We start from the raw sequence: 15,951 nt of genomic DNA on the forward strand, positions 1-15,951 counted from the left end.
TTCAGTTATGTATACTTCTTTTTTTCTTGGATGTTCTAGGCTCCTATTTCTATGTTCATCTCTCAAGATGATCTTAGAACCTTTTTAAGTTTCAGAAATAATGTGTTGCAAAAGATTAGTGATAGACCATATTTAATGATACAAAGTACTGCTGAATGTGTTAAATATGTATGCATATAATATATGAATGTAAAACAAGTTTTTCTTGCTGCATTTTTTTCTGGAAATTTCAAGGGGTAGAACTTTTGTCTGTAGTTGGTAGCTGAGATACACTGTGCTGTTGTTCCCTGAGACTATTGGATGGAAGTCTTTCAATTTCTTAGTGTTTGGCTGACAACACAGAGGGAAGGAAATGTTTGCTTAACTATGTGACAATAATGACAGTAAGAAGGCTGTCTGATTAATTATGCTGGGCATTTAAAAATAAGTCTGTCTTCTTATTGAAGAAATTATTATTATTATTAATGAAATCAAGAGGATCTGCAGCCAATAACTCAAGTACACATTGTGAATGTGTTAAGAGGGGGGGAAAAATGATGTATTATTTTCCTTTCTCCCCAAGAAAGGGAGTTCCGTGCTCCATCTTTGGGATCTTTGGAAAATTGCATGAAGCTTTCCCAGATGACTGTCCAAGGACTTCAGCAGTTCAAATCTCCTCTTTTGCAACTGCCTCACATTGAAGAGGACAATCTTAGGCGGGTCTCTAATCATAAAAAGGTATAACACTACAAATGATGCTTGTTAGTATATTGAATGATGCTTATTAATGTATTTTTCTTCAGCCTACTTGTCTATAAGAGAGCGAGGTCATAAATTAACTAAGGAAAAAGAAAATACTTACATTTATTTATATCTAGGTGTGTATGTATCTATGTGTGTTCTCAGGAATTCAGCACAATATGTCCTAGATCTGTGTGTTTATTGTTCTGTTGAAGTCCATCTCTGTTAGGTGGTAGGAATTAAGATTGGAGATCTAAGTAAAAGAGGTATGTTGACCTCAAAAACCAAAAATACATGATACCAATATATTAGGGCTTTTTTGTACAGGATTCCCATGCAATTCATTTTTTAAAACATTATGGTTCCCTGGATGTAGTCATCAGCCTGCCTAGAAGCATGAACTTGTGTTTAATAAAATACATACTTTTGTCATGGTCTGAAGTAACCAAGTTTTGAGACAAATTTCTGTTTATTTTGTCTTCACCACTTTGCTCTGTAGATCTTTAAAAAAAAAAAAATTGAATTTATCTGCAATTCAATGTAAAAAGCTAAGTAACTTGTACTTAGTTGTTCTTACAAATGTAAACCACAAAGTACTGAAATATTCTAGTTAAATAAAAGCTCAATTAGTGATGTTTCTTGGCTCAGCTTTCTGAAAAAGCTGGCTGAAGCAATAGTTCTGTAATAAATTTATTCCATTTTCTAAGGGATGACATACTATAGAACATGCCAGTATTTAAAGCAGTTCTTTTTATTAGGTTTGAATAGAAACTCTTTGCTTCATTGCTTCTCAAAACACATTTACTGGTTTTCTAAATAGTGATTTCCTTTATAAGAACATATCAAATATGTATGTATTAATGATGTAGGGACATGAGTTACTCGATTCTCATCATGTCATTATGAGTTTTTTGTGGACTGCTATGTGATTTCTTTCTTTCTTTTTTCTTTTTTTTTTCTTCTCTAAATGCAGTATAAAATCAAAAGTATTCAGGATTTGGTGAGTTTGAAAGGTTCTGATCGTCGCAACTTACTGCATTTCCTGGAGGATAAGAAATATGATGAAGTTATGGCTGTCCTTGGTAGCTTTCCATATGTCACTATGGATATCAAACCACAGGGTGAGTAGCAGGTCTTTTCTGTATATCTCACCCTTCTGACATTTTGGTAGTCTATTGGCAGTAATCTTCTGGAGGCTTCTGAGACACAACTCATAGTTATTTATGTGCCTTGAAAATGACATACTTTCATGAGTGACAGGCTCTTGTACATGAAATTTATAGTTTGACAAGATAAAATGCATTACAATATTTAACAGATTCCCAAGCCACCTACAGTTTCTCCTGCAGGAGCTTATCTGATGTTTCATCTGTTCATTTAATATTTCACGAGCAATGTGGAATTCTGGTTGAAATAGCACTTTTATTAGCTATCTTTAAAAACTGTGCTTATTCCAGAATTTATGTTCAGTTTATTCCAGTATGAAGAGATCTTCGAATTAGAGACTTTGACTACATGAGTTTTTGTGATTATCTTTGCATGGCTTTTGTATATGGCAGAACTTTTCCATGCTATGCTTAGCTACATTTCGTATGCACTGTATCAACGAGTGTATAATGTTCTTACTAATGCTTAAAATTCCACCGTGGAAAACTTATTTCCCATATTTTGACAAGCAAACCTTTTCTGTCTATAGTTTGTTACTCAGCATGAGGAGGAGTGAACAATGCACATACTTTTCTGTTTAGTTCTGTATTAATATTTTATAAAATACATAGATGTAAAACTAATAAAGATGCTTTCCTGGGGAGGGAGGTAAATAAAATTTTTACACTGGGATGTAATTATATTCTTCCCTGAGACATTCTCAAGCTCATAGACTGCAGAGATAAACTCCTCAGAGGCTTTCCTGTGGGTTTAGTGTTTGAGACTTTAGTTAAAGTAATCACTGCTGTTCTTTCGCTTTCCTTTGCCTTCTACTTAAAAAAGAATTAAATGCATGATTGTGAACGTGGCATTGAAATCGAGTTGTTAATCATATGAAAGTCAGGAAAATCAAAGTTACAATTCCCGGAACTAATACAACAAGGTCCTTTTGGTCGTATGTGGTATTTCATGTTTCTGAAATGTTACACTTTAATATTTATTATGCACAATATAATTGAATTATGGTTCCCACAACAATCTTAACTTTGATTTTTTTTTTTCTAACTTCCATGCAATTAAAATTTCAAACTCAATGTTGCTGTTTTATAGTTTGCTGAATGACTAGTCCTCATCCTGATGGTGCATTTGATGTTGTAAGATACTTATTAAAAATACTTTGAGATTGTATGCTTACATTTAGACATAACAAAGCCAAGATTTTTTTCAAACAGAAAGTAATATTTAATAAGTTTAATAGATTCCTTGCTTTTCTTTTTATGCTAGTTTTGGATGATGAAGACAGCAACAATATTACAGTAGGTTCTCTTGTCACTGTTCTGGTCACACTAACGAGGCAGACCATGGCAGTAAGTATTAAGATCTCTTGTTCGATATGGCTAACTGCAACTATGTGCTAATAAACAAGCATTTTTTAATTGGGGAACTAGTATGTTGTTTTGCAGATGTCACTGTAAAATTACAATTTGAATCGGAGGACTTGTGCTCTTAACCCTCCCTTATATTTCTGTTTCTGAATAAGACAGCTGTCCTGGGATTAAAGTCCAGCCAGACCCATTGCAGCTGACTAGGAAACAGTAAAACAATAGGCAGATGATACTGCCCTGTGATTTTTGAACAGCAGGAAAAAAACATTCAGAAACTCATTTCTTGAGCTAGAATGAAGTGTTTGCTCTAATACTAAGGGTAATGTTTGAAATTGATTTTCCTTTATGTGGATTCATAATGCTAGAAATCCATTGATTTTTTGGACACTTAGAAGCTCAGTCCAGCAAAGTGTGGCATATATATACAACAAAATAGAAGAATGGATGTATAGAAGAATGGTTAAAGATGCTTTCTAGAGTGAACTCCACTAGGCAACCTGGCCTTGATATTAAATAGTGTAAAATGAGAACTAGCCTATTATATGATGCTTTTTTCTTGAGTGGTATCTCATATCTGCCATCATTCTATAAGACACATCCTTAAATTTTTTGGATGTTGTTTTCAGTTGTGTATTTTATATTTTGAAGTAAGATATGCATGAAAATGTTCACTTTATACAGAGATATTCCAGTCTACAGAATACTAACACTAATTGTGTTTTTGTCTTAATGTTTCATATTTCTAGTCTAATTGTCATCCTGTGTCCCTGAGTAGCAGTGCAGCTGTTAGTTTTTAATGCTCTGGCAATTGGAGCAGAATTTGCATTTTACTACTGCTTGATTTTGTGATGCAGGATTTCTGTTTTATAAGACAATCAGATTCTCTGGAACAAGATGACACTTTTTTTTTTTTTTTCTAAATTTCTTTTTAATGCTTGTGATGGAAAAATCCCAGACCAAATGTTTGAAATAGTGTTTAATTTTGATGTGTTAATCCCCTGTGGTGTTTGTCCCTTTCAGACCCGATTTCACAGTATTTAGCTTAAGTTCAACTATAAATTCAGCTCTTTCATTATTCATTCCTTTGGTACAGAGAGTCACTAACGCTTTTCACATGTTTCTCTGTCAGGAAGTGTTTGAAAAGGAACAGTCTATATGTTCAGCGGAAGAGCAACCAGCAGAAGATGGAGTAAGTTAAGAACAAATGTTCTTCTTGCCTAACTGAAAGCAACTCTCTTGAGTTGCTCATCTTGCATTTCTCAAGCAAATTTTTCAGAAACGCCTGCTAGGTGTCTCTTGAACTCTGCTTTCTAACTTTGGTTCTCAGCTAAAATGCTTGAAGTGCAGTGAATGTCTGAAATTTTGATGAACAGAAAAAAACACTTTAAATACTGCTTTCTTGCAGCAAGGAGATAGCAACAAAGTTAAGAGCAAAGGATGGCAGCAAAAGAATAAAGGAACCAAGAAAGCTTCAAAATCAAAGAAAAAGAAGCCATTGAAAAAGAAACCTGTGCCACCTTCGTTGCAGCCACCAAAACAGCAGAAGCAAAAGCAAGCTAATGGGGTAGCTCATAAATTCATTGATATTTTAATTTTATGTTCAGTTTGTCGTTCCTAAATTGACAGAGTTTTTTTGTCTCTTAATTCTATTCTTCTATAAAGTATGTTTTCTGAAATACTTTCTTTCCTGAAATTTAAAAATCAGTGGTAAAATTTTAGGTAACGACTCTAGTAGTATATCTTGTGGCCCACTGGAAGTTGTGCCTATCTAATTTAGAAGGGTGTCATCTTATTTGCTTTTTATTACTTTTGTTATGCTGCCATCTGGGAGATGAACAGTTCTATATCTTTTGCTTTTCATTTAAGGGCAAAAAGGAGGTTTTCCTCTGGTAAATTAAATAAGTTTAGTACCTTTACGTTTGCTCTGCATGATGTTTTCTCCATCTCACAGTCTGTGTTGTAGATGCTTTTCTTACATTCTCTGTTTTTTGTATAATTTCTTTGAAATGTCACCTCAAAATCACTCTGTTTTCTCCTATTTATGTTGCTGATGTCATACAGAGAAGAAACGTTGCTTCCCTGTTTCCCTTAAGACATGCAGTCAAAAAATAATCTTCACCGTACACTTCTCTGTGACATAGGATGTGTAGTTCAAGTAGGAAGCGAGGGCCTTGACCTTAAAACAAGTGCTGTTAATGCTACCATAATGCAGACAAACTAAGAGTTGCATTTCTTGTTGTTATTTTCCCCTCTAGGAAGTAGTTGTGAAGGAAGAAGAAGAGGACATCTCTGATAAAGGAAGTGAATCTGAAGAAGAAGAAACAAACAGGGACTCTCAAAGCGAGAAAGATGATGGAAGTGACAGGGAATCTGACAGAGAACAAGATGAAAAACAAAACAAAGACGATGAAGCTGTAAGTTTGTTGGTTTTTTTTCCAAGGGTAATGCTGCCACTAGGGTTGAGAGAAAATGTGTTTTAATCCTCTAGCATCGCCTCAGGCTAGGCAACACTGGAATGAAGGAATAATGTTGGGACTCCAGAGGTTTTCAGTCCTTATTGTAGCAGAAGTGCTTTGTCTGTTTTGGAGAGAACAGTGAAAGGTCTTTGAAGCATGGACAGAAAGCTTAAAAATGACATGAGAAAAATAACTTCAGGGAGAGCTTATAATGTTTCTTTCAGCTTAATTTGATTATTAACTGCTACAGATTGTGAAATAAAACCTCTCCTTTGAACTTTGTTCTTTATATGCAGTTATTGTTGCATACTGCTGCAAGTATGCAGTAGTAGAAGGAAATTGTACATGCTTGATATGAAAACTTTACTGTTAATTATTAGCTTAGTCTTTTGAAACTGTGGCTTAAGAGCTTGCAATTGAGAATGAGGCACTGTGGGTGTAGATGATTTCACCACAGGTCTTGCAGTAGAAGACTCTGTAGGCAGCTGGTGGCCTCATAGAGGATGAGAATAAGCTTCTGATTTGAAAAAATAAAATCATTAGGGCACTTACAGGTTACATAGTCAGTGTTTATAGGCAGTGCTGCAGAGGGGAATTCTAAAGATTGTGCACAACCGTGCAGATCTGTGATTCATTTTTGTTTTTTAAAACACTTAGAAGTGATCTCTTAAGTTTTACTGTTTTACCGTTACTTCTTGTTGTGGTGTTTGGTTTTTTTTTTAATTGTACTTTGTAACCTAATCTCTGTGCCTCTCCCTTTCATGATATATAATGTAGCACAGTGTAAGAACTTGTCAGAGATAGATTTTCCATGGACACACACACACACGCACGTATATGTATATATATATATATATATATACAAATACAAACATGCATATGTTGTTTTTTTTGTTTGTTTGTTTTTTGCCAGGAGATGGCTAGTGCATAGTAACTCTTAAAATTTGTCTTTGACAGGAGTGGCAAGAATTACAGCAAAGTATACAGAGAAAAGAACGAGCTCTTCTTGAAACCAAGTCAAAGATAACACATCCTGTTTACAGTCTCTTTTTTCCTGAGGTCAGTAATAGAAAACTTTTACGGTTGTGAGTCGTAAGAATTTATATAATTAGTTGCTCTCTCTATATTTTTACAGGAAATTTGAGGCTTTTTAAAGAGTCTTTTAATACTTGAAAAAGTTGCTAATCTTCAATTTAAAAAGTTTTAATTTCTAAAATCCTCTTAACTCCCCTCAGATACTTTCATAAAACCTACTGATGCATTATTCTTTCTACCCAGAGACTTGCAAAATTGTATATAATTAAAAGTTCTTCTTGACAGCAAGAAAGCTAAGGTTTTCTTCTGCTGATTTATTACATAAGGATAAAATCAGAATTAAATTTTTCTGATACAGGATTTTAATTTATAGTACTTTTCTTCCCTTTGTGCTATGGAGCATGAAAGCCCAGCAGCAGCTCTAATACAGAATTAAGGTATAACAATACTTGTTCTTTAGCAAACTGCAAGCATCTGTGAGAGAGGGAGTTCCTGTCCTATGTTAACAGTAATGACAGCAGAGTCTGGGAAGTTGTTTAGATCACTGGTAGTTCTGGCTTGCTGCTTAACTTCTTGTCTCAGTGCAACAACATGGTGGCAACACAAGGGTGAAGCTAGAGATGAAGTTATGGAAGTTGGAAAGAGTTAGCAAACTACCCCTGTACAAGAGCGTATTCTGGAAGTGGTGCAAGTCAGTCACAGACCAGTCTTGTCTATTGAGCTTAAAAACACAAGGGCAAGTTTGAGGAGGTGTCAGAGAAAGGAGATGGGGATGTATTTAAGAATAGTGCTTCAGGACTGTACGTAAACTGTGGTGTCTCTGTGGCAGCCTTAGATATTGAAAGTTCAATTGGTTGTTTCTTATGCAAACTGCTGACCAGTTCACTGGTGACTGAAAACCCATCACAACAATGAAACTTTGAAAAAGGTGAGACTTTTCAAATGTGGCTTTTATGTTCTGAGCAATTAAGTTAGGTTTCTGGGAGATGATCAGGGTGGAACCAGAGTGGAGTGATTGGGCATGCTTTCTTTCTGGGCCAGTGGTTGAAAGGGTTCCTTTTGCTTCTCTGTTGATTGACTAGGGAGCTAATCTAGGATCTCTTCTCCTGCATTGTGCTGACTCTAGTAACAACGAAAGGTATGAAAACCTTGTGCTTCCTTTTCTGGTTTAAAGAAGGTGACTGGGATGAGGAAGAACAGGAAAACATGGGTGAAGAAAAGGATGCTGTATATTTACTCCTCCTCTTCACTCCCCAAGACTCTTTAAGGACATGCTTGTTGCATTCCCTTTTGTCCCTGTGCTTGTGATCCTATTATTCCTACTACTTTTAACCAGATCTGCCAACTTTAGGAAGTGAAGTGTGGGAATCACGAGTCTTCTGGACCTCTGTAGAGGTGAAGGCATAATTGCAAGATCAGGGATCTGACCAATTATCCTTTATTTTCTTGTGTGATTTCTTCTTAATTTCTTCTAAGAAGCCAGGCAATATATACAACTATGCCAAAGAAACTGTCTTCTTAAAGACCTTAGGTGAGAATTATGCTGCCTCACGATGTCCAATTTTGTAACAATTAATCTTAATGCTCAGACGGTGAGTAAGTGCTAAGCCCAGGGCCAGAAAGGTGCTGACAATTAGTATTTCTCTCTTTTACTGCACCAAAGCTTCCAGGCTTCAATCAGAGACTTTGCTTTAACTTGCTCTTAAGAAATAAGCTGCCTAAACCTCAGCTGTGTTACCCACAGCTGCTGATGGATTTTGTGATAAAAACAAAATGCAGTAGTGTGGCTAAAAAAAATAATCTAGGACTAAATTGTATGTTTGAACTTGAAAGATACATGTGTAGTCTCATTGTATCGCAGTCATAAGTTTTCCAGTCTTCACTGATTTCCTGAAAGTTAAATGCAGCTGTACTTAGTGCTGCAGTTGGAGCATATTCAAACCTGTAAAATCTGAAGAACAAAACACTTTGGGCAGTTTTTTTTTTTTTTCCCCTCTGTGATTTATACTGTTCCTTATATTGTGGTCACTGCCAGTTCAGAGGTGTTAAGGATGAAGTGTTGTATCAATCCCTGTATTTCCAAGGTTTATGGATGTTTGAGTGTAGCTGAGCCTCATATAATGGTCCTCAGGAGGCAGTCTTAACACCATCATGTAAGTTTTTAGGCAGTTGATTGCTTTGCCAGCGATGAATCTTTAATCTTATGCAGGTTCCTAAAGAATTATCTTTTGCTTCCACATCCGTAAATCCAGAAACTGCACAGATTGTAGTTTTGACATTTTTAGGTAGAAACTGGCCCTAGTATTCCAATTTCGTGAACATATTGGTTCACTGGCATGCCAAACCTTGCACCCATCTGTTAAAGGGCATTTTGCCCATTTGCCTGTTAGCTTGCCAGATCCTCACAGGCATAAACTTGAAATTCCACCCAATAAGAGAGCAGAAAATGACACTCCTGCACAGTTGTCCTTTCTGTAAAAAATTACTTTGTGTTCAGGAGCTTTACTTCCCAAGAGTTTATGCTATAGAATCCTTTGAACATTAATTAATGTCTTTTTGATCTATAAGCTGGTGTCAACAGAGATAGTTAACTTTCTTCCTAGTAGCTGGTATGTTGCTGTGTTTTGGGTTTAGGATGCTAATAATGGGATGATAACACAGCAATGTTTTATTGCTGAGCAGTGATGACACAGAGTCAAGGACGTTTCAGCTTCTCATGGTGCCCTGCCAGCAAGGAGTTGGGAGGGGCCAGCAGCAGGACAGCTGCCCCAGAGTGGCCAGGTGGATATCCCACACCATGTGACACTAAAGTGGGGAGAGTTGGCTTTTGGGGGGAATAAATGCTACTTGTGAGCATCAGCGTGTGGTGACCAGTTGCATTGTGCACCACTTATTTATATATTCTTTTATCATTATTATTATTACTTTCCCTTCCTTTCCCATCCAATTAAACTGTGTATCTCAACCCACAAGTTTTACCTTTTCTCCAGTTCTCCCCACTTACCCCAGTGTGGGTGGGTGGGCGAGCAGCTGTGTGGTACTGCATTGCTGCTGGGTTACATCACAGCAGTCCTTGTACTACTTACACTGTTTAGCTTTCTATTCTTAGAACCCTCTTGGCTAGGAAGCAAATATCTCTACTTCTCCACTACAACTGTTAAGGAAATTGACAACGTATTTATTGCTGAAACCTAGAGTTAAAATAATTTATGGCTTGTAATCGTATGGGACAGTTACAAGTAAAGTTTGCTGAGAATAGTTGAAACAAGAGTTGTTTGTAACTAATTCTGGTCCCAAGTAGTGGCCAAATAGTTTTGTGTCCTGTTCTCTGTGCCTGCTGTTGTAAACACACGAAGTAATGTGTTGCTTTGCTGTGATGCAGTTGCTTTTACTTTTATACACTGAAGAATGGGCATTAACATGTTGAGTCAATTTTACACTCCTTTGCTCTGGGACGGAGCAGTGCCAATCAGGATCTTTTGGTTAATGGTGTGTGTTCTGCTGTTATAAATCTATGCTTTGCTAGTTGAGTATTTCAGTGAGATGATGATGATCCTTTCTTGCATAGAAATTAGCCATTAGCCACTTTTAAAGAGAAAAATTAAATTATTTAAGGTTTTTTTTTCTTTATTTTCTACCTCCATTATATAGATTTCAGACCAGGAAACACTGGTCCTAAAGTGTTCAAAAAGGGAAAAAAAACCACAGAATTTTGGACTATTGAGGGGAAAAAAAAAATCTACATGTTAGCAGCATTTGGTTTCCACCTGTGGAATTTGGACAAGGCTTAGCAGTGTTGTTAAAGCCCTCTACACCCTTTCAGTCAGTCCTTCCAATATTGTTAGATTTAAAAACAAAAGAGCAGCATTCTTGCAGCACTGAAACATGGTGGTTGGTGGTATAAATACACAAAAATTGTCTTCTGGTTTGGAGTTTAACTTATATAGCTATCATAAGACATCCTCTTTAGGGCTTCACTCTGTTACAAACCTGACCAATTACAAGACTGTCAAGAGTGTGTAGAAATTGTCTCATAACACAGCAGTGTAACATTTGAATTGTCTAAAAGGCATAGGGTGCTTCATCCCCATTTTCTCCTTAAGGGTAAGTTTATACTGTTGTGACTATTAGACTTCTCTCCTGCTCCTTTTCCTCACTGTTTTATTTTCATCTGCCCATCTCTTTGCTATTTACTGTTCTCTCTCTCTTTTTTTTTTTTTTTAATAAGAGAAGACTTTAGGGGATAATGGAAACTTGTGGTACTAAACTAACCTTTCAATAGAAAGCTTTTATTAAATCAACATAGGATTTTGTTGCTGTTGTTCTAAAACGTATATCAGAGGGTTAGCCAGAAAGGAGTAGTGGTTAAAGGATTGATGTACAGTAATGGTTAAAGGAGCTGTACAGTCATTTCCCATTTGAGAATGGTTGCTGCTGAACTGCACCACAGTCTTAAAAGTCCAGTCAAGCGATAAACTATTATTTTTGCATGGTAACTTGCTGTCTTTTATGAGAGGTGGCTTGCATTTAATTTTAATTTGTTTAGGAATTCTGCTTTAGTACCTTTGAACCCTGTGGTTCTTTTAAAAGCTGTGTATGATAAACAACAGTTTGGTGTCCTTTACAAACATCAATATTGCATCCAGTTCCTTGAAGTGAAACATTGCCACCTCCAAATTCCAGCTTTCAGCAGATTCCTGTCTTTTGGAGCAGGAGAAACAAACTGAGGCGATACATGCTTTCCTGAAAAAGATTACTTACTGGGAAGAGCTACAAGAACTGCCTTGTAGCATGCTTTGCTCTGCACGCTTTTCATCCAGGCAGGGTTTCTGTCAGAAGACCCAAGCTATTATTATACGGAATGGATGATGTTGCTCCTGTATGAAATTTGCTCTGTAATTCTCTGTGGGCACAATTCTTCAGAATGGTTCTGTGACTGACACGGTATCTTAGGCTGGCTATGTGGAATGAAGCCTTCAGAGTCAAACAGCTACTTGTGATAACCTGGTTGCTTTTAGTATGCAGCATATACTATTATTTTTGTTAATACGTAGCCAAAAGTTTTCAACTCATCCATTCTGCCTGACACACACAAACCTTTGTATCTGTATTCTAAGGCCCAGTGAGTCATAACTGCCAGTTGAAAAGTGTAGAAGCATCTTTTTGCGTCTTGTCTTTTTTCAATATTTTACTTTCTTTCCTTTATGAAAGGAAAAACAAGAGTGGTGGTGGCTATATATTGCCGATCGGAAGGAGCAGATGCTAATATGTATGCCATATCATGTTTGTACACTAAAAGATAAAGAAGAGGTAAGTACTGGAAGAGTTTACTTTTCGAATATTACAAAACCACACTGAAGTGTCTCATGGTATGCAAATACATTTAATTGATTTAAATTTTAATTTTTTCATACTTGTCATACTTTATATTAGGAAACAAATTTTACTGTTCTGATAGAGGCAGACAAGAACCTTTTAACTGTGAAAATTGATAATGGAAAAATGAAAAAATAATTTAAGAGGACTTTTAACTTTGTTTCCAGATCATATATATTTTTTCTTGATATCAAAAGCTGATGAAAACCCATATTCATACAAAGTGATCATTTTTAGAGAAAATTATTCAGATGTGTAAGAAATACTAACTCCTCTTTTTCTGTAAAAACAGAAGTTGTGACAAATTAATTAGCCTCAGCTCATGTGAGCCTTTCTTATGGTTTATGAGACCGTAAGTTTTTGCTGTGTTTTCATTTTTTTCTGAAAACTGGAGATTTGGTGTATTTTATACTTTCAAAATAGATTTCATGTTGCAATTTGGATAACAGAAGAGTTAAGCTAATTCTTCCAGCAGACTCAATTTTTAAACCTGTTTGGATTTTGAAGATGTAGAAAGTGTATGACAGGGTGATGTTGTGTACTGAAAAATGTAGAGCTCCTTTGGTCTAAATTGGGGGGAAAAAATGACTCATTATTTGTCTTTAATGGGAGTAACTGTTCTTGGGTATTCAGTCTCTTTTCTGCAGATGCTTTATAGTGTAGAGATTCTCAGATATATGTCACTCATAAGAAACTCAAAAAAAAATATATGATTCTGTAGTACTTATTGTTCATTAGAATACTCAGTTGTTTGTTTTAATGCGTCACTTCAAAGTAGTAAGAATTCACGATTTCTGTTTTGCAGGTAGAGCTGAAATTCCCAGCACCGGGCAAGCCTGGAAACTACCAGTACACAGTTTATTTAAGATCAGATTCGTATATGGGTTTGGACCAGATTAAACCATTGAAGGTGATGTTTAATTGGATTATGTGTTACCTGGTTGAAAACAAACAAACAAACAAAAAACAGAACAAAGAAACAGCCCCATTATCTTTAAGAATTCACTGTGTTCTAATTTTAATGTAGCTTATTAAATCTGCCTGATCCCAGTAGTGGAAACATTATGTTGGATTAAACAGAACTAAAGTTCTGTTTGTGATGCTTCCCAGTGTGTGCATTTTAACACCTTTTTTTTCATATTGCAGAATTTTTGTAATATAATTTGCTCTGGACTTATCTTGAGCTCTGCCATGCAATTTCTCTCTGCTTACATACGTCCAGTTAATAGGAAAATCCGGCATGCCTTTTTACCAGAAACAGATTTATTTTAACTGTCAGTTTTGTGCGGCACATTCTTTTTACTTCTGTTTTTATTCTCTTAGTCTGGTTTGTGTTTTTTGTGACTCTTTTTTTCCTCTTTTCTTTCTTTTTCTTAATTCAATTACAGCTGGAAGTTCACGAAGCAAAACCAGTGCCAGAAAATCATCCTCAGTGGGATACAGCAATAGAAGGTGATGAGGACCAGGAAGACAGCGAGGGCTTTGAAGACAGTTTTGAGGAAGAAGAGGAAGAGGAGGATGATGATGATTAAAACAATACCGTTAATTAACTACGATATCTGCACACACTGCAAACTCTTGGTCTGACTGTGGAACTGTACAATAAACAAGAAACACAGTACAGAAGCTTTGAGAAGGCTGAGTTTAATTTTTCTTTACCAATTAAGAGTGCATTATGTAACTTCTCAGTGGAGGTGAAACTAATCTGTTGCCATTGATACAACCTTGGAATATGCTTACGGCTCATTATAGCCTTCGAGTGCAGGATGGTGCATTTGTTTCAATTGAAAATAAAAGCTTTTTTATTATAAATATCTGGAAGTGTGGGCTATGTATCGTCTGATGAGTTTAGGGTCCAATTTAAATAAAAGGTACTACTAGCTAGGAGAAAACTTAAAATCAAATTTGCTGCATTAGAAATTTATTTTAGAAGACATTTTGGTGTAGTTGACATTACACATCTCTGTTGACTGAAACAACATCTGCTCAACTTTCAAACTTGGTTTCGTGGTATTCTTTCAATATTTTGCTGTGAAACTGCTCACATCATTCATAGCTTTAAAAACCTGTTTTACTTAACTTGATTAGTATAAATTAACACCATACCTATTGCCACATTCCACTTATACCAGAGGGCTGCTTTTTTAGGATTGTTGTCTTTTTATGCCCAAGATAATCATAGAAATCAAACTTTTTTGACTCTGGCTTAAAACATTTTTAAGCCTTTATTTCACCAGGTCAACAGAAGCTCTGAATCTTTTGATAAACAAAATACCTGAAAGCATCTTTGCAACCATGTGCTACGTAAGTTGGTGGCTTTTGATTAATGCCTTTGTAAAAGGTAAATGCTGGAAAGCCAAAAGTAACATGCAAAGAGTGCATGTTGTGTATCAGTTTTGAATTTTCATCAACAAACTGGAAAAATTGATGCCTGTTTTCAGTTGTAATAACGTGCATCTCTTAAAGTTTGGAGGTATTTTTTTTTTTGTCTCCTTCAGGTCTGTAGATAAGACAGTGATTCTACCCTACCCATTTAGAAAGATCAGATATTAAGTTCAGGGAAGAGAGAATCAGGGCTGTTGGTTTATTGTATAACTTGTCAAAAGCAACAGACAGGTTCTTCTTCTTCTGAACTAAGACAATGCAATGGTGTGAGACATGGGACAAGTTGTCATGCAGAGAAAACTCCATCCTATGAAAATCACCCAAGGCCAGGTCAGTTGTGCACTAATTTGTGACCTTGTTTATTAAAAAGGGATGTCACTTTAAATGCAAATTTACATTGATATATTCTTTGTAATTGCAATAGTTGCAAATAAAATTTGAAAATGTTCTAAATGAGGTTATGGTATCTTTCAAAGTGCTTCTGAAGTGCATATCCTACAGAAAAAAAAACTTGTAAAGCTTAAACAGTGTCAGGTGTTCAAAATCAAGTATGAAGTCTAGGTTTACTTTAAGTGACTTGTACACTTGTCATCTTTTAACTCCGTGTTTCGTTTGCAAAATACAGTAAGGAATTAGCAATAACGAGCACCGGTTGCATTCTAAAGTCTCTCAAGCCAGACATTGCTCTGGTGAGTGATGTGCATGAAAAATAGGTGCTGGACGCTATCACCAAGCAGGCAAAATGAATGCCAAACTTGCATAGTCCTGCTGGAGCAATTCATAGTGCATGTGCTGTTGTGAGGAGTTGGAAGGAGTTAGGAGAAAATAATGATAATAAGAGCATGGGAAGGGGGGGAGCATTCTGACTACTGGCTTCTAAATTTTACTGTGAGATGTTGAGTTATATTTGCAAGATACAAATGCTTTGAGGTAACTTAAAAAAAAAATGTCTGATCTGAACAGTGAAGTATTTTCTTCTTAGAGATTAAAGATAACAGCTGGGGTTGCACTGAAACTAGGCTAACCACGGATAATTGCTGAACTAATAAGGTCTAAGTCTAATTCATTTTTGTATGTTGCTCATCTGTATAGTCAAGGTAACCTTATAGAAGGTGCAAGAGAAGGAACTGCAAGGGCGTTGGAAATCTAGTGCATATTGTAAAGAAGGCGGGCTGATACTTTCTCTCCTAAAAATGTTGGCAATGTAGTCGTGTGTCAGTTTACAAATCTGCTGAGACAGGTGCAAAACTGGGGATGAGGGGGTTTTGGGGAGCTCCATGTGAATGCAGGTACCAACTGCAGATGTACAACTGAGTGTTGCATCATTAGTTGATCTGTTGTGTGGTCTGACCATTAATAATAATTTCTGAATAGCAGTTTGAATTGTGACCACTAAGTTACCAGCATAGGTAAAACGGGAAGAAACGGTGTTTTGTGTTCACTGTGGT

At 36.1% G+C, this 15,951-nt stretch overlaps 1 protein-coding gene across 1 annotated transcript in view; it reads left to right on the forward strand.

Moving 5' to 3' along the window:
- The window catches only part of SEC63 (SEC63 protein translocation regulator), a 54,017-nt gene extending 40,087 nt beyond the window's left edge, over positions 1–13,930 (forward strand). The window contains exons 12-21 of the mRNA XM_085217551.1: positions 563–717; positions 1,694–1,841; positions 3,151–3,233; positions 4,381–4,440; positions 4,657–4,815; positions 5,507–5,665; positions 6,665–6,766; positions 11,954–12,052; positions 12,924–13,028; positions 13,507–13,930. Of these exons, the coding sequence (XP_085073677.1) occupies positions 563–717; positions 1,694–1,841; positions 3,151–3,233; positions 4,381–4,440; positions 4,657–4,815; positions 5,507–5,665; positions 6,665–6,766; positions 11,954–12,052; positions 12,924–13,028; positions 13,507–13,650 (1,214 nt within the window). The 3' untranslated portion in view covers positions 13,651–13,930. The remainder of the gene's footprint in view (positions 1–562; positions 718–1,693; positions 1,842–3,150; positions 3,234–4,380; positions 4,441–4,656; positions 4,816–5,506; positions 5,666–6,664; positions 6,767–11,953; positions 12,053–12,923; positions 13,029–13,506) is intronic.
- The last annotated feature ends 2,021 nt before the right edge of the window (positions 13,931–15,951 follow it).

This window comes from Meleagris gallopavo, chromosome 2, assembly GCF_905368555.1.
Source record: "Meleagris gallopavo chromosome 2, MGAL_WU_HG_1.1, whole genome shotgun sequence".
In the NCBI taxonomy this organism is placed as follows: Eukaryota; Metazoa; Chordata; class Aves; order Galliformes; family Phasianidae; genus Meleagris; species Meleagris gallopavo.